The sequence below is a fragment of the Harpia harpyja genome, chromosome 7 (assembly GCF_026419915.1).
Source record: "Harpia harpyja isolate bHarHar1 chromosome 7, bHarHar1 primary haplotype, whole genome shotgun sequence".
NCBI classification, from domain to species: domain Eukaryota; kingdom Metazoa; phylum Chordata; class Aves; order Accipitriformes; family Accipitridae; genus Harpia; species Harpia harpyja.
Window position 1 is genome coordinate 6,295,195 of NC_068946.1, and position 26,314 is coordinate 6,321,508.

The window sequence follows — 26,314 nt, forward strand, 5'->3', positions numbered from 1 at the left end:
CAAACAACCATGTTTCATTATAATGATTACACCTGATAAACCAGAGAACTCAAATTACATCCCTTTTCTATTCAAGGTAACTGGTAAGAAATCTTAGCCCCTAGTATTAAAAGTCAAAATAATACACCTTAAAACAAACACTCTTTCCTGTTTGACTCACTAGTAAGCCTAGAACAGCAGTGTGCTACTTGTTCCACACTAATCAAATTGCAAAGCAGTTACTGAGTTTTTGAAATGTGGGACATACTACAGAAAATGCTGAGATAACAAGGTCTCCTTAAGACCTGAAACTATGGAAAAAATAGGGTAAAATCCACATTTAAGAACTACTGAGAAAAAAGTAATGACACTGGCTACAAGTCTAAGTTCTTACCTAGAACTTGCAGTGATTTTTCCATGGGACGATATTTTTCCCAATGCAATCTCAAAGTCTCCTTAAAAAGCTGTACTTAACACACAAATACAGCAACAACCATTCTTCATTTTATGAGTAACTCAAAGTGAAGTTTCCAGCTACTTCTTTTTCAACATGAAAACATCCCCAAAGTGCCCTTATGCAAACAACTATATACTTGTCACCTCACCTTTACAATTCTGCAGATAAGAACATCATAGCGTTGATGGTTAATTCTGTGTCGCACCAGAACTTTGTTCACCATCGGGATAAAAATCTGGTACTGTACAGGGGAATACATCAAAAGCTAGTTACTCAGTCTCACCAAGAGCAGTAAAATTCCACCTTTGTTTCATTGATCTTACACGAAACCAATTCTGAAAGTTTGATTTCAGTAACTCCCGATTCCAGAAACGACCAAGAGAAGAAAAATCTGTTTTCTTTAAAATGCAGAGTGAGTGCATTACAAATATTCAACTTTAAAGCCTTGATCTTTGAGACAGTCCCTCCTTCTATGAGCTTTCAAGCCTAAGAAGAATATTACCTTCTTTCCCAGCTGGAACACCAGAGAGGAGAGGGTGTCCATCGCAGTTGTTCGTAGCTCAGGGCTCTGATCTAGTGTTCGCACAATGGGATGAATAATCCGTGAAGCATAATCAGTGAAATCCAGGGACTCTGTCAAGCGGTCCACTGTTTCTAGAGCAGCTCTAAAGTCAGAGCAGAAAGAAGGGAGGACTTACCTCTCATGGTATAAGACAGGAGAAATGAGATGTAAAAATACATAAGTGATTCACGCTCAGTCCTCCTAGGCATCAACACTAATAGGAAAAACAGGTCACCAGAACTCTGTTAATGCAGCTATTACATGCAGGACAGCTTGCAAGTTGCAGTGACTAAAATACTGGGAGGTGAGAACCAGAAAATAATAGCCTATACCCAAGAAAAGCTAGTAACAGTGCTGTGACGCCCAACCAAAAATAACTTTCCATACTAATTTAACACAGAGAAAACCCATGGAAGGAACTAAGCGGTATTTCATTCTGCATGTGGCTAGGGCAGCCATTGCAGAACTTAGATACCACCAGCAAAAAAAGAGACTGCAAAGCCACCAACACTTACTTGCGAGCCACCACTGGGACATCTGGGGCATCGAATAGCTTTACAATGGGAGGTAGTAACAAATGAAGGTAGTCATCCAAGTTTGCTCCGAAGAGCTGAATCGCATTCAATAGCTGGAGGGAAAAATGACCCGGTGTGACTCAAAGTCAGGAAATAAATGCATTCTAAATCAGTCAGTATCCAGTGAAAAGTTGCTTCAACCCTGCACTTTAAACAAAGCACTGTCTACATCATTTCACACTAAGCCACTGCTGAACAGCACCTATCCCACTTGCTTGCGACACACAAGCAAGAAGCCCTGCTGGAGCATTGCACATTGGGCACTCAACTGCCTCAGCACTACCCAAATCAACTCAGCTGCTGCAGCTTCCCACTCACCTTGACAGAGACAATGCGACTCTGACTACTGTCATGCATGAAGACCCGTAACATGTGAGGAATGAGCTGAGGCAGATAAAGTTTGAATTCGCCTCCTAGAGCTACCACAATTTGCTCAATAAGCAGGATAATTGTGCTCTGTATGGAGTTGTTCATGACCCAGAAGTCCTACAGAAGAAAAAAGGAGGGGGGAGGCAGAAATTAAACAGTTCTTCAACTGAGCTATACCAATTACAAAAAAAGCAAACTGTAGGAGACAGTCACTAGATGAATTCAAGATTGCAGGGAGGGACTACACCTCCCTTATAGACTAATATAAATTGACAGTTTTGGTCTGTTTTTAAAACACTCTGTGCCTTCAGTATATAGCTGTTAAAAACAACCTCTAGGCAACTGATTTTTCCTATTCCTTCTAAGTGTTTGCAAACAGTAAGTGAAAATGAAGTGAAATGCCACCTATTTATGAACTCCAAACACCTCTTGCTAAAACTATGTTTCTGACAGTAATAAGTGCACAAAATCCAAGCGCTCAAAAGAACTCAGGCACTTAGCAGAATCTAGGAGCTACTCTTATTGCAGTTACTAGCAATAATGTATATTATTGTTTCAAATACATGTTATTGCAAAATACAATTATTACTTCAAATGCGTGGAATTCTGCACTTCATATGAATTTACAAAGTAATTGATACATTTGATAATGACAGAAACACCATTCACCTTTTCTGACAGTAAAATCCTGGCTTAAAGATTGTACTCACTCTCATCAGTGTGACAATTTCATCCATATAGGGCCGAATATGACTTCTCACAAAGGACACCAACATCCCTAGCTGCTGGAACAGGAACTGGAAAGAAGAAATGTGTAATGATCAATGTAGCTTATTCAAACATCAAAGCAACACTGGGTGAACGATGTTTCACAGGCCAATTGCAAGCTCATTTACCAAACAAATAGCATGCATAGCTCCTATATGCTCAAAAACTGGGGCTAAATTCTTGGCTGCTTCAGCTCAGTGGTTTGGGGTTTTGGGTGGTGGGGGTGGGAGTAGTTTTGGGTTTTTTGGTTGGTTCCTCCCCAACTTGGATCAAAAGTTTTATGAGCTCAAAGCCTTAGACAGTCAAGCATACAAACAGGGGTTTATAATGTGTCAGCACATTTATAAAGTGACAAAACAGACTTGCAAGTGCAAACCTAAACTACAGAGCTTTGTAATTTAGGTTTGAAGGATGCTTCCAAAAATTTAGCCCCTAATCTTTCCCCCTGCCTGTAAACCAAACTGACACACATTTTAAGATACTCTTTCTGTACTCTTTCCCATCCCCACCAAGATATATTGGTGAAAAGTTACTGGGGAAGAGAGTTTGGTCCTTGCTAGAAATATTACATTTTTTTGAAAGATGGTTGATTGTACCATAGAAGAATTTTGACTGAGACAATTTTATTTGGATATACTATGACAGTTTTGCAATTCCTTTTGCCCCAATACAGTCTTACGCATTCACTCATGACAATGAATTTACTTTTGAGACTGTTATGAAATAATGTGGGTTAAATCGCTTTGTCCACGAAATAAATGTAGTCTTTTTTCCTCTAGGAAAATAGGGAAATGTAAGTTATCATATATTAAATTTCAATTCTTCATGCAGAATTTGAAGACTATAGTGACAAAATACAAAGTGGAGCTCAGAAAGATAGATAACCGATCTTTGTGAACACTAAGTAAGAAATAACATCAGCTACTTTAGTGAGAGCAGTATACCTACATTTACCAAAAATGAACCCTGAGCTCCTGTACTGTGCCTTTTTTTGGTGTTGTGAGAAGATGCTTACATATAGGACAAGGACCTGCCTCCATTAGGCTTTAGTGTCACGCATACCCACCTCAGCTCTTCTCCCCAGTACACTTTCACCATCTTCTTTTACCTGAAAATTTTTAAACAGAGTGTGCACAACTGCATAGCTTTCAAGCAAGTTAGATCAGTCAGGTCTAGGAGTTCGGCCAACCCAGGCGTGTGAGATGTTTTCCTTCCAATCTGAGTGGTAGTTCAGTCTGGGAGAAAACAGTGGTTCTATAGCAGGGTTGGGATTCTGCTAAGGGAGCACCCATCCCACCTATAAAACACAGTACCAATAACTAGCGCAAACTGCCCTTCCCACCCCAGAGATTATTTTCAGCTGCCTGAGGAAAAGGCTCAGCAAACAGCAGCCATCTCTGGTTAGATGAACCTTAAGCCCATTATTATCTTCACGCAATTCTCGTTTCCTTCTAAAACTGTAACTTAAGTGGGAAGGAAGAGAAAGCATTGCTGTGAAATCACCACCCACACTGCTCTGAATGTTAGCAGACTGTAGCAAATTGAATTTTCCTTGATGAGGCAAAGTACATGGTTGCATCAGAAATTTAAAGAATCTACCTCTATTATTTAATAATACTGTTTGCAACAGTAAATTAATGCAGAGATCACTGAAAGCTCTGGAAGCTGCACAGGCTGTTTTCCTGAACAAGACCAGCTTGATAAAAAAACAGAATCAAATATTGGCCTTCTAAGGATTATGCTCAGAAGCAGCTGTTTCAGTAAGAAGCAGAAAAATTGTTTCCACTGGATATTCCACCAAATGCTTACAGGAGAGAAAAAGCAAAGCTGAACTTCACTTCTGCAGCATGCTTGGCAGCAACACACAGCATAGCAATGCCCAAAGCCAGTTGCATTCTCTTTTAAAAAATGGATTCTTATTTTAGGGCAGTGGAACAGGAAGGAAGAAGTAGTGGTCCCTAGTACACTCACCTCTCTGATGGCACCATCACAAACCCGTATTACATTAAGGAACGTTGGCATGACCTGGGGCAGGAATTGCACACACTTCAGCCCAAGAGATTTGAAAATAAAGGTGATAGCCTGAACTACCATAGTGTGGTGTTGGGACAAGGATTGGTCTCGGAAAATTCTCATCAATGCCACCATAGAGACAGCTGGATAGAACTCATCCAGAGGGAGGTTTCCCATGTTCACCAACATCTCACTGGTACTGTAGTCCGCTAGGAGAAAGAAGGCAGTGTCACAAGCTACATATTAAATGGTCTTGAATACCAGTTCAGGAGCACCCGAGTATTAGGTGAAAACATGTACACTAATAATTTATTAATAAAGAGGAGACAAACTGGTAACAACAAAGCAGAACAACAACAAAAACAAAACAAACAAAAAAATCAAGACCTGTTTGTAGGTCATGAAGCTATTCACTTGAAATAAATTCAGATGCTTACAAGAATCCTGGCTGGATTTGGACTCCGAGAGGCTGACAGCTGAAGCATCTCGTGACTGATCAATCATGCCAATGTTCACTTTGTGTTTGTAAGGGTCCAAAGCACCCAACAAACCTAACACACGAATAGCCTGATAAGACAGAAACAAAACCAAAATTCATCAGAACTTCATCACCAAGGCAAAAGTCAACCCATGAACCTGCATGTTTGGAAAGGTCCTGAGGATTAACGAGAGAAGATCTGGAACTAAATTGACTAACTGGAAAAAACATCAGTGCTTTCCTTTCACCTGCTGGAGGCGATTTCACTGACTCAACACTTTCACCTCTTAAATCTGCTTACTGTACTTCTATCAGCCACAACAATTGTATTTCACCTCCCTCCCCACCCTGAATCTATGCAGACACATTTATTTGACAGTTCTCTCTCCCCCCAAAAAACTTTTAGAAATGGTTACGTAATAGCTTCATGTTCATACCTCTCTACGGGTGCCCTGGTTCTGCTCAGTCTTCAGGAAGTTCAGAAGCACCTCCAGCAAAGTTGGGTACTTCCTGTATGGTTCCACCACATAACCAGTACTGGCCACAAGCTGTCCCAGTGTCCAAAGAGCCACCTGGAAAGATCAAGCCCAGAGAAGATTAGTTTTGACCCCGGAATTTATTATGTCTCCTAATCCATCAGTCATTCAACTTCTATAAAGTTTTTTTGAGCATTTTAGCATGACACTGCAAACCACAATCCATGGTTTGAAAGCCTCTATAAAGAGTGGGTTTTAATAAGCAATAGCAAAGGAAGTGATAATCAACAATTTGTTAGACTCTGACTGCCACAATTGCCCTCAGTCAGAGATAGAATTCAAATAGGCATTCAGTTCAGTGAGTCCAAGCCTTCCAATAAAAACTGCTTCCTTTTTTTTCCCCCCTTTCTTCTTCTTTTCCTTTAACACCTCTGTATAATGTCACAACAGACAGGCACTGCAATCCCTCACCTGTGTGCCACAAGTGTGACTATACACTCCACAAGAGAGACTCAAGTGATTTAAAGGTTCATTTTAGCAGCTATGATGGAACACATGGATATTCTGTTACAGCTTTGGTCACAGGGGATGGCAAGTTTAGTGCAGTTGTCAAACACTCACTTGTCTTTTAGCCAGCAGGGAGGAGTCCTGTAGCATGTCCATAATTATAATGAAGAGCTCATCCACCCACTTCCTCATTTCCAGCCCACTGACCTATTGAAAGACAAAAATCAAAGTCCTTCATCTAGCATTGCCAAAAGCTTAACAACTGACAAGCTTGACAAAGAAGTACCTGCAGTATCCTTACCTGTGCAAGCTCCCCTATGGTAGCTAGGACATTGTTAATCACCCCTGGATTTGGATCTGGATCAGGATCTTTCAGTTTCACAATCAGTGCCTGGTAGGTGACAGAGGAACAAATTACAGTGTGTTTAAAAGACTCCTTGCTGTACATACAGTACTCAAAATTATCTTTCCTTTTGCTTACATCTGAAATAGATTCCACAGAGGCTCAACTTGCATCATGGTGAGCATTTCAACAGTAAATGAAACTTCCATTTCACAAACTTTATGCAAATCCAGAATCAAGTTAGGCTACACTGTCACATACATGTATTACTGTGTGTAACATCCACACCAATCTCACTTTTCCCTGCTATGACGAAGCAAAAGAACTGCAGCTCCTGAGGGCCATGTATCCATTTGCTATATCATCTCACTCCAAAGTCACCAGGAAAATATAGAGACTCTACCTTAAGGATAGGCTCCATATACGGACGAATGAGGCGTGGAGCGTTAGAAACCAGGTGACCCAACATCCTGGCACTTTGCTCTTTAATCCTGCCAACACCACTGTGTTCCAGCTCCGTTAGAATCTGCAGAAAAGACAGTGGAAGCATGAGAACAGGAAAAATAAAGGTAGGCAAAAATTCTTTGGATTTCCTCCTCTCCTGTTCAATGACAGCAGAAAGAAAAAACAAGCTCAGCACTTGTAAAGGGCGTTCTACATCTACTCTCCATCCAGTCATTTATGTCTAAATGAAGCTAAAATTAATTAGCATAAAACTGAATAGATGGCTCCAAAACCATCTACGTTTATGAAGCGGTGCCATCCATTCACCTAAAAGCAGCACAGAACATTCTTCCTCAATACAGATGGAAAGCACTCAGCATGATGAATGTGGGGTGAAATAATGACTGCTAATACATCCATATAGCTTCAGTCCAAACATCTATCCCTCAAGAGACTTCCTGAAACCTACTAAGCTGGGTAATAAATATTTTCCAAAAGGGAGATATTACCCCATTCTCCCATACATTCACTACAGCTAGATAACCCAGTTCTTTAACACCATCTTAGTCTCAATACCAACTACCCTATTTTCACTGCAGGCATCCCTCTTCATTACCTGGATTAACATCTTGCGCAGGAAAGGCATGACAAAAGCAGGGTTCATGCTGCTCAGGCGACCCACAGTACAGATGGCCAGCTCTCGGATTTCAAATACTTGATCATTCAGGGCCACAAAAAGAGCTTGCAAATTTTCCGCCTGGGCAAGGTGAGCATCAAATCGCTCATCCAGAGAAGCCAACACACAGAAACGTATATCAGGGTCTGCAAGAACACATTTGTTTCTCTTTAAATGCAGTAAACTCCTGTTCTTACTATTGCCCTTATTCACAAACTGGCCTCAAAAATTCTTCACAACCTCAGGGAAATGCTGAGAGCTTCCCCAGCATGAGACACTACGTCAGTGTTTTACACATGAGAAACAGGGTAGGTCAGCCCAACAGAATCAGTGCTGCTCATTACTGCCCCAATACCCAGATCAGTACAATGCCAACCTCTTGCACCTACAAGTGGCACATCTGGACACAGTGTGCAGAAAATGAACTCATCTGAGGTTACCATATTGCAACTGAAAGAATAAAAAAATCAAGCAGGAAGATTCAACAGAAGGGACCAATTCCTTCCCAAACTACAAAGTTGAAGGCCACAACATACAACAACAGCAAAAGAAGTCTCAGGGCTCCACCTAGTTCAAAGGATTACCAAGGGCATAATTTGAGCATTTTACACTAGTGTTCTATTAAAACCTCAAAAATCAAGATCTGGGAAGAGAGATTAGGAGACCTTTTAATTTGTAAAGAATGGCATCTTAAGTTAGTGGCGAATACATGCAAATTCTACCACAACCATAATATCACAACCTACTTATGTGCTAAAATTAACATGTGGTAGGAGAACCTTTTTCTCTGAACCCCACACTAACCTGGGTCAGTTATTCCAACAACAAGCAGTTTGCTGAGAACATCAGCCACAACCTGCACTGCCGTCTGACTGACCACATGGGCATGACCACTGATCAAGTGGATGGAAGGTGTGAGCAAGCGAGAGCAAGTGCGGGCTGCTTCCATCCGGATCTCCTTGTGTTCACTGTTCAGAAAGTGGTCTGCACAGTGCCGAACAAACTGAGTCAGAGAGTGGCCTAGAAAGAAGAAGATGGGGAGTTTAACACAGATTTACACCTCAATTACTGGTCTTTCCAGGGAAGAAGAGTTTAAAGAAAGTGCTCTCAGAGTTTTCCTCCTACTTGTACTCTACTCCAATGCAGTAGTGTTCAATATCCCATACCCCTTGGCACCCTGCTTCCTTATTTCATCTTACCTTCAAACTCAAAGCTACCCAGTGTACGAAGGGCAAGGGTGATGCTACCCACGTCACTGGCCTCCGGGATGTTGGTGAGGCTAGGGGAGGCAAGCTGGTGGGCAAGGCCCTTTGGCATGCCTGGATGTCGCAGAGGCTTGTGCATTAGAACAAGGGAGAGCATTTTCAGCAGCCCATCCTGGATATCCTTCTTTAGCTGAGGGATCTGACGACTCAAGTCATACAGCACAGCTGTTAGAGCAGGGCTGAGGGCAAAAAGCAGGCAGATAGTCATTAGAACACAAACAATATGAGGTGCATATTTCACCCTTTTGTTTATGCCTTTGCACATCAGAAGATAATTGCAGGCATTCACACATCACAGCAACACCTGCCAGCAGAGCACAGCAGTCCTTGTGTGAACTCAGGCACATGAGATGACCTTATTGTATGAACTTGGTGAGCAAACTGCCTGACTGCAGCACACATTGCTACATTAGGCAATATTACTAGAATACTGTTACAAATCTAAGTGATTCCTTATTCTTGTTCTTTTTAGACACAAAGGCAACTAAATTAACTTCCAGATGGTAACATTAATCTAGTCTAAACAGCTTTGTGCTGCCTGGATACTTTCTCTGTACCCTCCCATACTAACAGCTTCATGAGCTAGGAAATTTCCAATGGGAACTGTCAGCTCCAAAGGTGAAAGAAGCCAGGAGAAAATATTGAGTGCTTCAATTCTCCTTCCCTGTCAATTTGATATGGCAGTGTCCTGGTTTTAGCTGGGACAGAGTTAATTTTCTTTCTAGTAGCTGGTATAGTGTTATGTTTTGGATTCAGTATGAGAAGAACATTGATAACACACTGATGTTTTCAGTTGTTGCTATGTAGTGTTTAGACTAAGTCAAGGATTTTTCAGCTTCTCATGCCCAGCCAGCAAGAAGGCTGGAAGGGCACAAGAACTTGGGAGGGGACACAGCCAGGACAGCTGACCCAAACTGGCCAAAGGAATATTCCATACCACGTGACGTCATGCCCAGTATATAAACTGGGGGGAGTTGGCCTGGGAGGGGGCAGGAATTGCAGCTCAGGAACTAACTGGGCATCAGTCAGCGAGTGGTGAGCAATTGCGTTGTGCATCACTTGTTTCGTATATTCCAATTCTTTTATTATTATTGTCATTTTATTATTGTTACTATTATCATTATTATTTTCTTCCTTTCTGTCCTATTAAATTGTTCTTATCTCAACCCATGAGTTTTACCTTTTTTTTTCCAATTCTCTCCCCCATCCCACTGGGTGGGGGGAAGTGAGCAAGCAGCCGCGTGGTGCTTAGTTGCTGGCTGGGGTTAAACCATGACAGGCAGAAAGCTGCTGGCCTTCAGAGGCTTTCTAAATTATTGCAGGCTGTTGCCAAATGTGTTTGAATAGTGGAAAGTAAAAGGAGATTGCTTTTGAATTCACTAGTCGTTCTACAAAAACATTTCTCTACACAGAGACCAACGGTCTTAAGTAACTCAACAGACACATTAACACTTCAAAAATATTATTCTTCTGAAAGAGCTATACTGATCTTCTGAAACATCATTTAAAAGCACTAATCTTCCTTCTCAGTCTGAAGGCTTTCAAGGTCTCATCGGTATAGCCAACAATGCCATCCAGTGGCTAACAGAAAAATATGCTCGTGTGCCTTGTACCTACCTCAGGCCCACAGCCAGCATAGGTTCCAAAAGCTCTTTGATGTCCTGCTGGATACTGGGTCCCATGGCTCGTGCCAGCATACTAATGCAGGTGAAAACTGTGGCATCAACCTGCACAGACTTCTGCCTCCTGGAAAGGGACCACATAAAAGTTAATTAAGAGGAGCTCCTATTTTTCAAACATCTTACCTTATCCCACTTCTGTGTTACCAGTCTTACAGAAATACCTCTGATTTTAATACAATAGTTTGATCCCACATCACAAAAATTATACGAAGAACAGGTGTTTCAGTTTCTACCTCCAACCTTCACATACTTACTTGTGGGCAAAGTCCTTTGGTGGAAGAGCTGCTTTTATGATTTCAAGGACTTTCGGCAGGTAAGCTTGAAACTCAGACCTTACAGCCACAGAAAGCAAACCCAAGGCCTGGAAGGCTGCTGTTCGCTCCTTCTCCTTCTTCACACAGCTGAGAACATGATTCATGGTGTCTGGAAGATACTGATCAGCTGCCCAGAAGAAAAAACAACACAGATATTGGAACTCATTGAGGTTGATACAGTTGCATCACATTTGCAACTAAACCTTTACAAGTATAAAACTAGGGAACAGACGTAGCCATATAAAGTTTGCTGACATGAGCAGTGGCAAACACATGTCACCATATAATAAAATTTTCAAAGCCCAGAAGACTTTTAAAAAAAAAAAAAAAAAAAATCACCAAAATGAAAGAACTTTGAGGGAAAAAAAAACCCATTGCAACAGGTTCTATACACAAGTAAGATCCAAGCATCTTGTTTTTATAGTGATTGATTGGAAATTTAGAATAATAACACAAAGTTTGTTCCAACCCACTTAGAGCAGCCTGGTGACTTGCCTCCAACTCTGATGCTCTCCTAAGCTTGCTTGATAAATCAACTGAACTGCCTTAAAGCTGGCAGGTATTTCCCATTTTTACTTGATATTTCCTGGCACATACAACAGAGAAAAAGGAAGACAACTCTGCTGGTAATATTTGGGATACATTGAGTGGGAGCAAGAGAGCAGAGTTCAACCCCAGCTCTGACACACTGAGGAAAAAAACCAAAAGGGATGTTCTATCTCTTATGGTATTGATCACAGAATTCAGACAATAGTTTTCAGTCCATTTTCTTCATCAGAGCAACATTTTGGCATCAGATAAAGTCACACTTATTCGGGGAAGAAAAAAAAGACTGTCCTCCCACAGAGGAATTTGCTCATCTTACAAGCACCACATTTGTACTGCTGCATTGCCTGCACAAGCTCATCTGGACCAAAGACAGCTAGATTACTTCCAGCCCAATTTCAGCAACACTTCTAACATCCAACCATCTGTCTTGTCACCTGTGAATGCTGAAGGACGGAAAGCCGCCAATCGTGGTAGCAGATTGAGAACCGTCATCTGGATCAAAGAATTTTTGCTGGTTCTGCACTTGAGAACCCACTGGCACACCTGAAAGGAGATAGATTGGGCTTTGAAGGTTGGCCATTGGCAGTAATGGCCAAATGTTTATTACCTGGGTGCTTTAAGGCATTCTACTGACGTTTGGCTTCAGAATCCATCAGAAAGATGGATAATTAAGACTGCTTCCAAAGAAAGTAAATCACTTACTCTAAGAGAGACAGTAACAAAGCCAGAATACACATAATTAATGAGTTTTGATGCCTCAATTCAATACTAGGCAGTATTGCCTGCTAAGTAAGGACCTGAAGGACAATTGCTCTATAAGAACTGGTGTTGCGAATGTCGGTAGACAAGTTGAAGACCACTTACTTGATCAAACTTCTCTTCCATTAGATCCCTGCAGCATCGACTTTCTACCAATGTAGACTTTGCTGGGACAGGTGAGGTTGCGAAACCCATGATTCCTTGGTGGGCACTGTACCCCAGAAGACCAGCCAAAGCATTTGACTGAGAGGGCTGAAGAGACTGGAAGCTAGTGAAGGGCGTGATGTGGCGAGGTTTGGTACTGAAGCCCATCAGGTCTTTGCAGTACTTGTCATGCACAAGCTGCTGCTGAGTGATCTCCTCCATCTCCTCTCTAAGGCGCTGGACAAAGTAGAAAAGCATGTTTTTAAAAAAAAGTAGCTGAATAAGAGATTCCCAACATAGTGCTACCCAAATCTCCTGACCAGCACCCTGTATAATTGATATCCAAAAGGCTGTAAAACATCAACTAAGCAAAATCCAGCAAAACATGCAACAGAGTCCTCATTCTATACAATAATCTCTTTCATTGTAATTAATCCAGTTAATAGCACTTTCCATCAGAGGTTAATACCTACTCAGCCCAAACTTGTCGCTGTTATTTCTCTGACACACTTCAATTTGTAATAATCAATGTTCTGACTCCATGTTCAGATGACTTTTCAGCCCAACAACCCCATTTCAAACACAATAAGGTATTTCCACAGATTGCCGAGTTGCTACATATTGTCAATCAATCTGGCAACCAAAAGGCACAATCCCCATCTTGTTCATTTTCTCACCTCTCCCTCCATACTGCTGATTCTCACTAGCTCATTGAGGATCAGTAAGGCACCATGGATTCGGTCATCACGGTTCATTCCTTTCTCTTTGGCCAAAGTCTCATCAAAGCCCTTCTCAGCCTCTTCATATGTATGCTTGGGGGAAAAAAAAAATTAAAAAAACCTCAGCAATCATGCAGAAACAAACCCTGTGGAAATAAAGTAGCACTGCCAGTCAAGAGTTACTGATGTCCTGTAATTTTCCAAGAGTAGCCACAAACCTCAACTGAGTAATAACGGAGTATAACACTACAGAATTCAGATTCACCCAAAAGTTGTGAACTCTGCTGCAGAGCATTTTCAACAGCTCTACTCAAACAGCCAGTCAACTGTGCCACGATATAAACTTCATCAATATCTGCATCACAGATTTGACTATAAGGAATCCAAGTTACAACATTTGACGGCACTGTCCAAACCTTATTTGCTATTATGAAGCTTGAATTCATGTGACAACGGCAGCAAAGCTAAGGTTCAGACAAAAGAGTCCTTACCTTTTTCACTCATGTTTTATCTACACTAATAAAACCATCTGCTAGTAAGAGATGACAATAGATAGATGATTGCATGGTTGTAAAACTAGGTCAAGCTCAACAGCTGAAAATGAGCTGCAGATAAAGCAACGGATTCTTGATAGAGTTAAGTCTCTGCTTACTTTTACACTGGGATAAAGGAACTACTCATTTTGTAAGCCATTATCTTTTCAACCCTTTCAAGGTGAGGCAGTTTTCTACTGAAAATCAGACATACTGATAAAGGCAACCACGGTTCTTAGACAGCTCTTCTAAAAAGTGGCATTTGATCATTTGCATTGCACTATGAGGAGCTGCTTCAAAACAAAGTTATTTTCTTACTCTGTACCACTGGGGCTTCTGCATCTCTTTTGGCTCCCGTTGAGTGGTGAGGATAAGGCAGGCTCTTAAGGCAGAAACAGCTCCCTCTCGGATGGCCTGTTTGGGATCCCACACAGCCACAAATATATTGTCAAAGAACGGCTGCACTTGTTGGAAGAAGAAGGTAGGCACACTGATTGCCAGCTCACGCAGGACAAGAACCTGGAGGTGGGGAGAAAAACTAACAATCTGCGAGGACCAACACCCATAGACTAACCTCATAATTTCTAGACTGTAGTATCCTTTATTTAGAATGTCAATGTCTGTGAGCCTGAGCTGTTTCCAGCTCCATACTTTTACAGTTTCTAGCACAATGGTGTCTCAATCTTCTTTAGTCACTGGGCTAACATAGAAGCAATGAGGCAGCGCTATGCCTGCCACAAGAGCATCACAGATTCTCAGACTGGCACCCATTCTGATCCTGACCAGTGCTTTTCTGCAGCTTTCTGTGCACATCTCCTACCACTGTTAACTAATCCTAACCATCCCGTTCTAAGACAGGTGAAGACAAAGAAGGATCACTTACAGCTGCATGTCTTCGACCTTCATTCCTGTCAGCTCCCAGCCATTCCAGAGCTCGTTTCACCTCAAACTCCACATACTCAGCTGTAAAGGTGTCACCAGCCATCGCAAGCCGCCCGATAGCCTTGGAGGCCATCTCCATTACAACAGGGTCATTGGATGGCAAGAGATTCCTCAGGTAGTTGGCAAACCTGCCAATACGGGTGGCGTTACCTCCTTCAACACCGATAAGGCTTGCTGTAGAGAAAGGGAGCAATGCTGTAGGCTCTCCCTAAGAGTCGGTGAGGCAGACAGTAGGTTATGCCTGGATGAGAGTTAGTATTCCCTATCCATTCCTTAGATTCCCATTAACTCCTCCTAAACTGCAAATCCACAGAAAAAAACCACAAAAAAATCAAGCAGTAGGAAAGGGCTGCCATTCTTTTGAGCCTGAACTTGTTAAGTGGGCAGGAAAATGCATCCAGTATCTTCATAGATTTTTTTTCCCCATTTTTAGTTTAAAAAGAGAAAAAAAAAAAATCCGCCCTGGGATCACAGACCCATTCCCAATAGAAAGACATCCATCCACATGCAACTACTATGGCTGGTCCGCCTCAGTAGAGAAGTCAAAGACTGAATGGACCAAGGAAATTGCTCTCCCCCTGAGCTCAGAGATGGTCTCTCCTGGCCAGGGTGGAGGCATATTGGCAGGCGGCAGTGTGGCAGAAACTTTCACTGCCGGTGCCTCGGTTGTACCTGCTCTGTAGATAAAGAGGCCATCAGTGTCCAGGGTTGTCAAGCCGGCACCTTTCAACAGCACTAAATTCACAGAAACAATTTTAAAGTGATACTGTCAGCTTAAAATCAGATGTTGTCAACAAAGATTTCTCGAGCTAAGGGACTTCCGCTTTCTTCAAACACGTTGGGATTGGATTATTATGTCTGTGAGCCTAAACCATAAGGACCTCCTATTTGGTTATTAAAGAAGTAACTGCTACAATACAGGCTACTTGCTTGGAAGGCAAAGTATTTATGCAAGTTGATTTCCCTAAGAGTCAAGATGCAGGCAGCTCTGCTATGCCACAGCAAAAGCAGAACCAGAGCAACTGACGGAGCAGCTGATCAAAATCAAAGCAGAAGCTATGTGATGCCGTCCCAGGGATGGAAGCTGCTGTTATTGAGCCATGTAAATTTAAATAACAAGAATCAATCTCCTCAGTCAGAAGAGAGTTGAGAAAGTCAGCCCACCCTGACACATATAAATGGACATGCCCAAACTGTTCTCAGCTGAGCTCAGGAACAGAATTTTCACATGCTCAGCACTCACATTTGATGCTCGACTCCCGGAAGAGCTCAGGGCCCATTAAGCACCAGGTTTTCAGCCACTCTCAGCACTCAGCAGCTCCCATGCTGACACTTACAGACACATTTTCAGAGCCGAGCAAGGAGCACGCACCCAGCATACTGAGCAGTCAGACACCACAAGGCCGCGATTATAATAGCTCATTCCTTTTGAAAATCTGTCCCTAAAGATAGATGCACAAAGAGAAAACTCACCAGAGGCATTAAGCACTTTCACTCACCTATAGCCAGAATGCCACCTTTCCTTTCATTTGCATCAGAGCTAGAGACCAGCTCAAATATGTGATGGTTCAGCTGATCATAAAACCTGGTAGATTCTTCCTGACTCATCTGTAAAAGCAAAAAGTTAAATTCAGTTTTCAGCATTCTTTCCCTCCTTCCTACCCCCAAAACCTCCATAAAGATAACTATTCTTAGGTCACTTAAACAGAAAGAAGTTAAATCAACTGTACATTACAAAGACAAAACAGTATGTCTTCTTTGTGCCCTAGACATGTCAAGTTTATTTATCCTGGTGTTTGACCACCCATCTGTGTCACCAACTCACTCACCTCTCCTACACGCTGGGGCAAAGGTAAGCTCCCTGCTACGCTCCACCTTCTCTCTAAGACCAGCTTCCATATTCCAGAAATCTCCATCCACAAAGTACCCAGCCCATGCCCCACACTCATACAATAAACAAGGATAAATTATCTCATTTGCAGCACTTACTTCACGGAGCTCCATGGTGACATAATGCTGCAAGTCCTTGGCAGCTTTCGCCCTTGTCTCTTCACTGCGACTCTTCAAGCCGTTGGCAAATTGTTGGAGAATGGACACAGTGCCCGACATGATGGTGGTATGTTGGGGCTTGGGGTCATCAAGTCCTGTAAGTTCTTCAGAGAGACACTTTTTTTTACTGCTTTCAGTTACTGAAATATCTGAGGAGCTTTCTTAACGCTGCCTGTTTCCAAAACACACATCCTATTGCATGCAAGGATGCTGTGCCAGTAGAGCATAAAGTTACAAGCAATGACTATATTCCTTAGGCCTTACGACCCTGTGACAAAACTGTATCACCACATAATATCTTGATCCCCAGCCCATTTGCTCTCTAGTTCCTCAAATACCAAAATATGCTCCAGTAGGTCAGGTGCCCAACCCCATGGCAATCTAATTCTAAACCAAGGGTCATGCAATAGCTGAAAAATAGCAGGGCCAGATTTGGGTTTACAATTACCCTATAGTAAGTAGGCACAATCATTCCCATGATTATATTGTTATCATATCTGACTCCTCCTTGAACACTTCCATCCAAGATTCTCCACAGAAATTCTAGTGTTATGCCAACACAAGGAAGACTCAGCACTCAGGGCCTGGCAAGTGTTACATTCTCCTGTAGATATTTAGAGATGGGAAGTCTACTTATAGCAACACCAATCATTGCAACAGGATGTTTACTATCAAAACACGTAACCAAACTTTCTCTTGAGTCTTTCTGCATGTGGAATATATTTTAGAGGCTTGACCCCCACGATTTTCTGGTTACATAAGCCCAAACCGAGCTTGACGGAAGGGCCCACACTGACACAAGGCACCAAAACTTCCAACTCCTTCTTCCCCAAACATCCCCCACGCGGTTCATAAAGATCCACCGAGATTACAGCCTGAGGTGGCTTCAGGGCGTCCCCGCGGCCGGGAGCCAGGAGAAGCTCCTCCGGACGAAGCAAGCAGCCTGTGGCTGCGGCCCCACCACCGCCGGCCGGGCTGCCCCAGCGCGGGGATTTCCTCACAGCCGTCCTCGCAGACGGACGCGACAGCCGGCGGGCAGGAGCCGGCGGGCCCGAGCCCGCCGCCGTCGCTCCACAGGCCGGGACTGAGGGAGGGGTGAGGCAGGGCAGGGCGGGCACGGCCGCCGGGCCGGGCGCGGGGCCTCTAGCGGCAACGCCGTGGGGGCTGGGGGCGGGGAGGGCTCGGGTAAGGCTGGTCCGGGCGGGGAGCCGCGACGCGGGGCCGAGGCGCCCGCGGGAGCACCGGTGCCGCTGACAGGGCGCCGGGCGGGAGTCTGGAGGGCGCTGAGGCGGGAGCGCGCGGGGAGGGCCGTGGCGGGGAGGGCCGTGAAGGGAGGCGAGGGGAAGGGGATAGGCGATGCTGAGGGGAGGCTCGGGAGGCTCCGGAGCCGCACTCACCGCCTCCGCCCCGACCGCTGCCGGCTCCCCCGCTCCGGGCCCCGCGCCCTCCCCTCCCCCGCGCCTGCCGGACCGGCGAGCCGCTGCTGGCCAATAGCCTCCCAGAAGGACTTTGATAGGCACCGCGCCTGACCAGTAGAAAAAAAGCAACAGGGAAGGAGCGCTCGCAGCTCTGCCCCTTCTCCCGAGGAACCGCAAGGAGAGACCGTCGCCTTCCGGCCAATCATCAAGACAGCCGGGAACGAGTGGCAGTAAAGCTGACCAATGGTAAGGCTGGGCGTCCTCGATTGGTGAAAAGTCCGCGCTAGGCCCCCCTTCCAGACGCTGTCTGGCTTCCGCCCTTCCGTAAAGCCTGTGCGCTGTGTGCGCATGCGCGAAGGGAGTGGCGCGGTGCCGCGCCGCGCCCGATGTGCGTCGCTGAAATGAGTCCGGCTGCCCATGACAGGACCAAGGGCAGCCGGGGCGGCGGCCGGCTGTAGGCGCTCGGCTGCCGTAATGACGCGTATAGCAGTGCTGGTGTGTGCTTCAGAGTGACACCTCGCAGCCGCGCATGACGACGTGGACCATTTAATGTTTACACCGGGGCGCCGGCAGGTGCTGGCTGCTCGCTCGGGCGCTTCGGTACGCGACCCTCCGCGGAACCCCCTGCGCGTAGGCCTTAGGGGCGCGGGGGCGGTGAGGAGGGTCGGGAGCGGCCGTTAGGCGCAGGCGCGCGGCGGGAGGGCGGTTGGGGCGCGCGGGGCGCTGGCGGGGGGGCGGCGCGGCGCGCGCGCGGCGGGGCAGGCGCCCGTCCCAGCGGGTAAGGGCGGCGCGCGCCTCCCCTCCCCCCCCTCAGGCGCTGCCCGCGCGGTCATGGCGGCGGCGGCGGCGGCGTCTCCCCGCCGGGCCCCGCGGCGGCAGCGGCCAGGCTAACGCGCGGCCCTTCCCCTTCTAGGTGCTGCTGCTGTTGTGAGACGGGGCGGCGGGGAGAGCATGGGGCCGGCAGACCTGGTGCAGAAGATCAGTATTAGCGCTGAGAGCCCCCGGGGAACCGAGAGGAACGACGCCGGCGCCGCCCTGGCGGGCGCTGAGAGGGTTTCCCCCGGCACCTGGAGGCAGAAGTGTGCGGCCTACGTGCTGGCGCTCAGACCTTGGAGTTTCAGCGCCTCCCTCACCCCCGTGGCCCTCGGCAGCGCTCTGGCGTACCGGGCTGAGGGAGCGCTAAACCCAGGGCTGTTGGTGGGAAGCGCGGTGACCGTCCTGGCTGTACACGGAGCCGGTAACTTGGTGAATACCTACTACGACTTCTCCAAAGGCATCGACCACAAGAAGAGTGACGACAGGACTTTGGTGGACCAGATTTTGGAGCCTCAGGACGTAGTCCGGTTTGGAGTCTTCCTCTATACTGTGGGCTGTATCTGTGCTGCTGGGCTCTACACTGTCTCAACGCTCAAGCTGGAGCACCTGGCCCTGATCTACTTCGGAGGACTTTCCAGCTCCTTCCTTTATACTGGAGGTAAGCACTGTATCCCTTTTGCTGTAAATCTGAATGTAAACGTGACAGAATTAGCTGATTTGTCAAGGGTTTCTAGAAGATGCAAGTGATCTATCTAGTTAACTGTCATAAAAATATTTTGTGGTATTTCCTGGAGTACTGGTGCATAAACTTGTGTTCTCTGCCATTGATTGTTGTGGGACGATGTGGGAAGAGGCATGCTAAGTTCTTCAGTTGGAAAGTGGTGTTGAGACAGTTATTTACATATATGGCTTTAGGTGCTCATCAGAACTGTGGAACTTTTCATGATGTGTATCTCGTATCCCTCAGCAGTATAGCTAACTGCATATTTTCTTTTCCATTGGTGGACTCTGTTTCTTTGTTTTGGAATGTTTTGTTGTTATTCTCTAGGTGGAGTTTCATTGTGAATGTAGAACAGTTTGTGTTTGTTTTTAATAAGAGGAGGATATTTTTATTGTCTTCTTGGGTTGAGTAGATAAAAATGTAATTATTAGGAAAAAAACCCAAACTCGGTTTCAAACTGTCAAACTTTCAAACAGTTATGTTAGTTTCCTTGAAAGAATCTTGCCAGTTTTGTGTTTTGTTCTGAGCTTTTTATACATTTCTTCAGGACCAGGTTCTAGTATGCGTGATCACACTAAAGAGTACCTTATTTCTGTAAATTTCTGCATAAATAGGTACTTCTAGATGTGAAGATGGGTATTAGAACCTGGCCCTTAGTTTCTGTTACATTGTTTGACTGAAGAAATTCAGAAGCTGCGTTTACTTTATGATGTTTGGAAAAAGGAAAAAATATGCTTCTTGGCCATAGCTACATGTGCGTTGGTCGTTTTACAATATTTCTGTGGGAAGGGCTGATCTGTTATATTATCCATTCTCTTTTGTCATTTGAGTTGTTTGATGATGCTTCATTTTATTCTTGTGTCTTGCCACAGGAATTGGATTTAAATATGTTGCACTTGGAGACGTGGTGATCCTGATCACCTTTGGGCCCCTGGCTGTCATGTTTGCCCATGCTGTGCAGGTTGGTTATCTGTCTGTCTCACCACTGCTCTACGCTATCCCACTAGCTCTCAGTACTGAGGCCATCCTGCACAGCAACAACACACGAGACATGGAGTCTGACCGGCAGGCGGGTATTGTCACCTTGGCTATCCTCATCGGCCCTGCGTTCTCCTATATTCTCTACACCGTGCTGCTCTTCTTGCCCTACCTGATTTTCTGTGTGCTGGCCACACGCTATACCATCAGCATGGCATTGCCACTACTCACCATCCCGATGGCATTTTCACTGGAAAGGCAGTTTCGGAGTCAGAGCTTCAACAAAATTCCTCAGCGGACAGCCAAACTCAATCTCCTCTTGGGGCTTTTCTATGTTTTTGGTATTACACTAGCACCAGCCGGTGCTCTGCCCAAACTGTAACAAGAGCAGTAGAGTCAGGCCTCACAATTCAGTATTAATGCTGATTAACAGTGGATGATGCGGGTAGATGACCCATTATGGACAGTGGGAAGAACGGAGAGACTGTCTTGAGCTGTTGGTTGTCTGTGAATTTTATAATCTCTGGTGTTGGTTAGCTTGTACAACAGGCTTTAAAAAAGTGATTTGTTAGTTCTTCGGAAGGGGTGAACTGTGCAGCTTTCCTTCAGGGGAGCAAGGTGACGTGAGGATAAGGAAACGTTTAAAGAAACTCATCCTTCTGCCACTGAGTTCTTTCACTGTCAACTCAATGAAAGTAAGATTCAGCCTCAAATACAAACTCTCTGTTCCCTTCACAAGCACCGTGATTGCTCTTATGACTCCTTTTCTTACCATGGTTGAGGAGTCCGGTGGCTCCTGTGTGGTAAACAGAAAACACTGCCAAATGTTTAGCATCACAGCAATGTAGGTGCTAGTACTTTCACTCCCTTGTGAGCATAGTTCATCTTCATCTGCTGTATGTTTTAATTTTTGTTGGGTTTTTTCCCTAGCCAAATTTTGAGCTTTTATTTCCAAACCCCCTGAAATGCACTAGATACTAATTCATTAACTGTTGCTTCTGCTTGGTCCTTATAGTCTAGAAATTTCAAAGTTACGTATCTCTGTGGGATGTTGGTGCTAAAATGGAGCACAAATAGCCCACTGCACAAACTTTAAGCCAAACCCAGTAAATTTATATTCCGCTATGAAAGCTGAAGCTATAAATGCAAGTCATGCAACTGAAAAGCCCTCAATGCGTAGGAAAACAAGTGGTTTCCATTTTTGCATTTGCTTAGAACTTACTCTCTGCAATGGCAGTCTTGGAGTTAAAGGGGAGCTGACAGAGTGCCAGATTTGTCTGGCTGGACACGAGTGGAAGAACAAATTCTTAGTTTAAAAAATTTTTTTTTCAATTGTCATTTTCTGTTTATTTAGAGGCCTGGAGTATTATAGCCAAATGTCATATTTCAAGAAGCCTAAAAAGAATCCCAGATGAGCAAAAGAGAGAGATACAGAGTTAGAAGAAAGAAATCAGGATTATTGCACTGGCTCTGCATAAAAATTAGGGCTGGAAACAGGAAGAAAACATTTTTATAAACAAGATTTTTTCTAATAGAGTCCAGAGTTTGTGTGACTGAATCACATTTAAATGTTAAGTTAGCTCTGAAGTGAAGTTCCCCACCTCTTTTCCCCCCGCTACACCTCATGGTGTTGTTTTGTTTTCTCCTGCAGATCTTGCCCCTTGATATTCATGTAGCCGTTTGGAGAACTGATTGTTTAATTATGTAGCAGTGTGGAAAAACATGCCAAACACAACTGGGAAAAAGTGTGACTTCCACTGCAAAGATGAATTTGATCCATACTATGTTGCTCAGTGGCAACTGAATTCTCTTCTGTGTTGAAGAAAAAGTATTCATTTTGTGTGTGCAGGGTTTTGGTGAGAAGTTTGTTTACAGGAGTTGTGGAAACCTTCAGGGGAATTGGTAACAGGTGTTGAACTAGAGCTGCTGGTGCCTGGAGGACAACCTTGCTTTTGAACCACATGGGAGTGTGCTAACCACTATATGAAGGGCTTTTAAATGTGAGCAATAAACTAGCAATAAACTAGCATGGTGTTACCCTGCATCTGTCATAGGTAAGTTATGCCCTTGTGGTGCTCATCTGAAAGTGCTGAGTGTTATATTGGTGGATAGTACTGACAGTAGTAAAGCTGAGTTGATGTTACAAGATTACATGGTATAGCTATTTAAGTGACTGTTTTGATGGCTTCATGTTATCCAGTGTTACCCAGCTGTTGGTCTCCTGCTTTACAGCTGAGCTGTAGTCAATGGGAAGGATTCTTTGCAGGTGTATTTTATGAGCCACAGTTTCATCTTCTATTAAAATTGGGCAAATGATCTTTCTAATCTGACTAGGCACAAGACAAGAGGAGACGGACAACTACAAAATATTCGTTTAGATTAGAAACATGAGGAGAAAATGCAAAAGTTGAGCTCAGCCAGATGGAGGGAGATATCCAGAAGGTTTTGGAAACTGTTTTCAATACATACACAACACAGTATCTATTGTTACTTCTTTGTGGACCTACAGAATAAAGAAGAGCCTGACTCTGAGACCCACTTCACTTTCTACAAAGCAAAAGCTTTTCTAGGGATATGGACTGAGCTGGTGAATCTGTTAACCTTGCAATTGGGGATATGTGGGTTTATTAGGTTAATCCCAGCATGGCTTTGTTGCTACCCTATGTAGCAGCTGCGTGCTTTATTTTATGGTAGCTTGTTTTTCTATAGCTATCAGTTTAAAAGAATGGATAGTTATCTTTTTCTACTCCTTTTACATAAACTAGAGTACTCAAGCTAAATTCCTTAAAGTAACTAATACTTGGCTCATATCTTTCATAACTGTAATTGTGACGGTGAAAAGATCTAGGATATGATCATTGGTGGAGCAGTGTAGGTAGCTCCAGTTGTATCTAGGCCACCCTTTACTAGCAGGGAAAGGCCCCCTGTGTAGGATGTCTGCTTACTGCTGAAAGGACGAGTGCTTTTTGTTACAGAGATGAAGGAATAGCTCACTAATACATGTATATGTTTGTGGAACACTTTTCAAGGTGGGGGTGGTTCAAAGCATTTTAATAGTAAGAGTAAGACGAAAATTCATTAATTCCTTACTAGCAGATGCTGGTTGCCTCCAATTCCCTGTCTGTGAAAAACAATATCATTCCAGGTTCTTAAGGATATTAATAATAAATAACACATTCTTCACCATGGCTTTGAGGAAGTCATTTAAGTTCTCCGTGTCTCGGAAAGCAGTTAATATTTGCCTACCTCACAGGGATGCTGAGCCGACATCATTGTCATAGAGAGCTTTGAAAGTAAAGTGCTTTATCTCTGTGTACTTTCCAAAAAGCATGTTAGTACTAGAAAACATTTTAGGTATGAACTAATCTTACAGGTGACAACCAATGTAAGTAGACCAAAATAATCTCCACATAGACATTGAGTGGTAAGAGAGGTTCCTTTATTGGTTTGTTTTGTGATGAGGATGCTGGGTCTCTTTCCCTACCCCTCTCTTCCCTTTCCCATGCTACTTTCCCTGAGTATAAACTTTTTAAACTTCTTTCAGGTCTCACTTGATGAGCTGTGTTGCAGTGTGAGTCTACACTGGTAGATGAACGGATCTGTAGCCCATCTGTAAATGTGTCCTAAAGCACCTCTTGGCCTTTCTTCTTATCCAATAAAGTGTTTGAATGTTATTCTGTTAATTATGCTGTGTTTGATTATTTTATATCCCTCCAATTGTATTTTTGCACATGTATTAGAGCATGTTCCTGGAAGGAGGAGGGTCTTTGTCTGCCGTGTTTATAGTAGAAGTGCATGAAAGATCATACTTTTTTTTGTTGTTGTGTAAGAGTCCTTTTATGAATCACATAGTCCTGTCCTTCTATATCACTGGGTAAAAAGTTCAGCAGCAGTGATCATCTCGTACTAATGGCAGACTTCAGAGTAGTTTCAGTATTTTCATCCCTGAGCAGAATTTGCTTTGATGCAGTTTTCTGTGCCATGTACTGTTCAGCATTTGTACAGAGGTTTCAGCTGAACTTTCAATCTTTTTAATAAAGATGGATTTTTTTTCATCCTCACCTGTGTGGTCAGCCATTCTTCCAGTGCCATGGTCTCTGCTCCTGACTTGTAATGGTTTTATTTGCTCCATAGGACTGTGACGGTATAACGCCTCCCTTGTGTGTGTCATAAATGAGTCTAAAGCATGCTTTGAAATTTTCCCGTCTTGGCCACTGGTGCAGTCTTCTATACAAATGCATGTACAATTAGCTTAAGGAGACTAAGAAGTCTTAATTGTCTTATGTGCTTTCTGGCTCTTTTTTTTTTTTTCATATGTGGTTAAAGTGGTTTGAAGAGTCTAGAGAGACCTGGCTGTGCCACCTCTATTGTCTGTGATGATTACATAGCTGAAAACAGATACAAAGAAGACTTGATGTGTGAGGGATTTGTGAAACATGATGATTTCAGTTTTTGCTTCTAGTTTAAAATCCATCTGAGTAGGAGAGAATGAAAGAAGTTCCTGCAGTAAAGTTTAGTGACTATAAATCATTGTGGAGCTAATGCTTTTACCTGCAACACTATCTTACTATCATTGTCTCCTTTGAAGTGATTTCCTGTTTGGGTTTGCAGGGCATTCTATGATTCTACAGACAGCTAGGCCTAGGAAATATTTTTCAGCCTTTCTGAGGTACAGAGTAGGCCCCAAGGTCATAGCACTTGGAGATAATTTTAGAGGATAAAAATGCAGAATAGCATGACATCTAGATACGCATGGGCTGTATGCAAGGATCCTCCCAAAGAAATTTCATAAAGCTCTTTTCCTGAATCTGCAGAAACCAGTCTGCTGAGTATCCTTTAGGAAGATAACATGTTGGGTGTTTTGTTACTACTGTAATTGTTCTGCACTTGCCCGTAAAATGCACTCTGATGCTTTGTCCTGGTAGCAGGCAGAGTCTGTTAGTAGTTAGCTTAAACTCATTTTAAAAAAACTGGACCTCTAATAGAAAATGCTTAGAGATTTGAAATTCATGCAACATTGAACACCTTTTTGTCCAGTGCCTGTCTAGGTGGAGGCTGTAATTCTGATTATCCACAGATGGCAGCATTGCTCTTCCATCACTGCTGCAGCACCCTGTGGTACCTGTGCCCTAGGCTGAGAGATCCTCTGCCAGGCAGACGGCAAGGGTCACTGCAGAGCACTAGGATTGCCCTGGTACCTTTGACCTTGTTCCACAGTCTAAAAAAAACCTGATTCCCCGTGAGAGAATTGGTGGACCAGATTCTGGTATTGCTGCTCCTCTGCTCTTCTACAAGGTTGATCCAGAATCCTAGGTCCACTTTTTACTGAGTGGCAAAACATTTTATGCAGCAGACTGTATTGTTATTGGAGGAGGAAGGAGGGGTGTACCTCCTGCGTTTTTGGTTTTAGGGATTACACAGGCTTAAGTCACTGCACTGGTCAGCACTTCCTTCTTATTTGGGAGGATGTTTTTTTACCCATGACAGCTAGGAGGTTTTTGGGGTGTTTTTCCCCTCTACAGCCAGTGGATCAAAAATCTTCAGGACAATGGAGAAAGGATACTTTCCAAATATGTACTTAAAACTACTTCTTTTTTTTGTCTCTACATGAATTCATGTTAGCTGTGTTTGCAAGATTTTTTAGTATTTGTCTGGTTGTACCTCATTGGATCTCCTCTGGTGTAAGGAAACTTGGAAGGTGAATGGCTGCACATGGATTTCCAATGTCTGGACAGGTGCTTCTGGCCGAGGCAGGTAATGGCAGGAACAAGCATTTGA

The 26,314-nt window shown here is 43.8% G+C and overlaps 2 protein-coding genes across 13 annotated transcripts in view; one reads left to right on the forward strand and one right to left on the reverse strand.

Annotated features, from left to right (window-relative positions):
- MTOR (mechanistic target of rapamycin kinase) overlaps window positions 1-18,094 on the reverse strand; it is a 68,560-nt gene extending 50,466 nt beyond the window's left edge. The window contains exons 1-25 of one of the 2 annotated variants that reach the window (XM_052791689.1): window positions 18,001-18,094; window positions 16,544-16,707; window positions 16,054-16,162; window positions 14,496-14,728; window positions 13,931-14,131; window positions 13,038-13,172; window positions 12,322-12,597; window positions 11,892-12,000; window positions 10,849-11,035; window positions 10,530-10,658; window positions 8,847-9,091; window positions 8,452-8,667; window positions 7,588-7,793; window positions 6,931-7,053; window positions 6,486-6,575; window positions 6,299-6,391; window positions 5,639-5,773; window positions 5,161-5,290; window positions 4,682-4,932; window positions 3,777-3,818; window positions 2,653-2,739; window positions 1,892-2,059; window positions 1,514-1,626; window positions 939-1,101; window positions 585-677 (exon numbers count right to left, since the gene is read on the reverse strand). In XM_052791689.1, coding sequence (XP_052647649.1) covers window positions 585-677; window positions 939-1,101; window positions 1,514-1,626; window positions 1,892-2,059; window positions 2,653-2,739; window positions 3,777-3,818; window positions 4,682-4,932; window positions 5,161-5,290; window positions 5,639-5,773; window positions 6,299-6,391; window positions 6,486-6,575; window positions 6,931-7,053; window positions 7,588-7,793; window positions 8,452-8,667; window positions 8,847-9,091; window positions 10,530-10,658; window positions 10,849-11,035; window positions 11,892-12,000; window positions 12,322-12,597; window positions 13,038-13,172; window positions 13,931-14,131; window positions 14,496-14,728; window positions 16,054-16,162; window positions 16,544-16,663 — 3,654 coding nt within the window. In that variant the 5' untranslated portion in view covers window positions 16,664-16,707; window positions 18,001-18,094. The remainder of the gene's footprint in view (window positions 1-584; window positions 678-938; window positions 1,102-1,513; window positions 1,627-1,891; window positions 2,060-2,652; window positions 2,740-3,776; window positions 3,819-4,681; window positions 4,933-5,160; window positions 5,291-5,638; window positions 5,774-6,298; window positions 6,392-6,485; window positions 6,576-6,930; window positions 7,054-7,587; window positions 7,794-8,451; window positions 8,668-8,846; window positions 9,092-10,529; window positions 10,659-10,848; window positions 11,036-11,891; window positions 12,001-12,321; window positions 12,598-13,037; window positions 13,173-13,930; window positions 14,132-14,495; window positions 14,729-16,053; window positions 16,163-16,543; window positions 16,708-18,000) is intronic. The other variant, XM_052791690.1, reaches the window with a different exon arrangement.
- A 276-nt stretch (window positions 18,095-18,370) lies between these two features.
- UBIAD1 (UbiA prenyltransferase domain containing 1) overlaps window positions 18,371-26,314 on the forward strand; it is a 105,781-nt gene continuing 97,837 nt past the window's right edge. Inside the window, exons 1-4 of one of the 11 annotated variants that reach the window (XM_052791701.1) lie at window positions 18,375-18,621; window positions 18,935-19,495; window positions 20,431-20,519; window positions 21,120-24,219. In XM_052791701.1, the coding sequence (XP_052647661.1) occupies window positions 18,973-19,495; window positions 20,431-20,519; window positions 21,120-21,125 (618 nt within the window). In that variant the 5' untranslated portion in view covers window positions 18,375-18,621; window positions 18,935-18,972 and the 3' untranslated portion in view covers window positions 21,126-24,219. Of the gene's footprint in view, window positions 18,800-18,934; window positions 19,496-20,430; window positions 24,220-26,314 lie in introns of those variants that run through there. The other 10 variants (XM_052791699.1, XM_052791700.1, XR_008235907.1 and 7 more) reach the window with 10 other exon arrangements.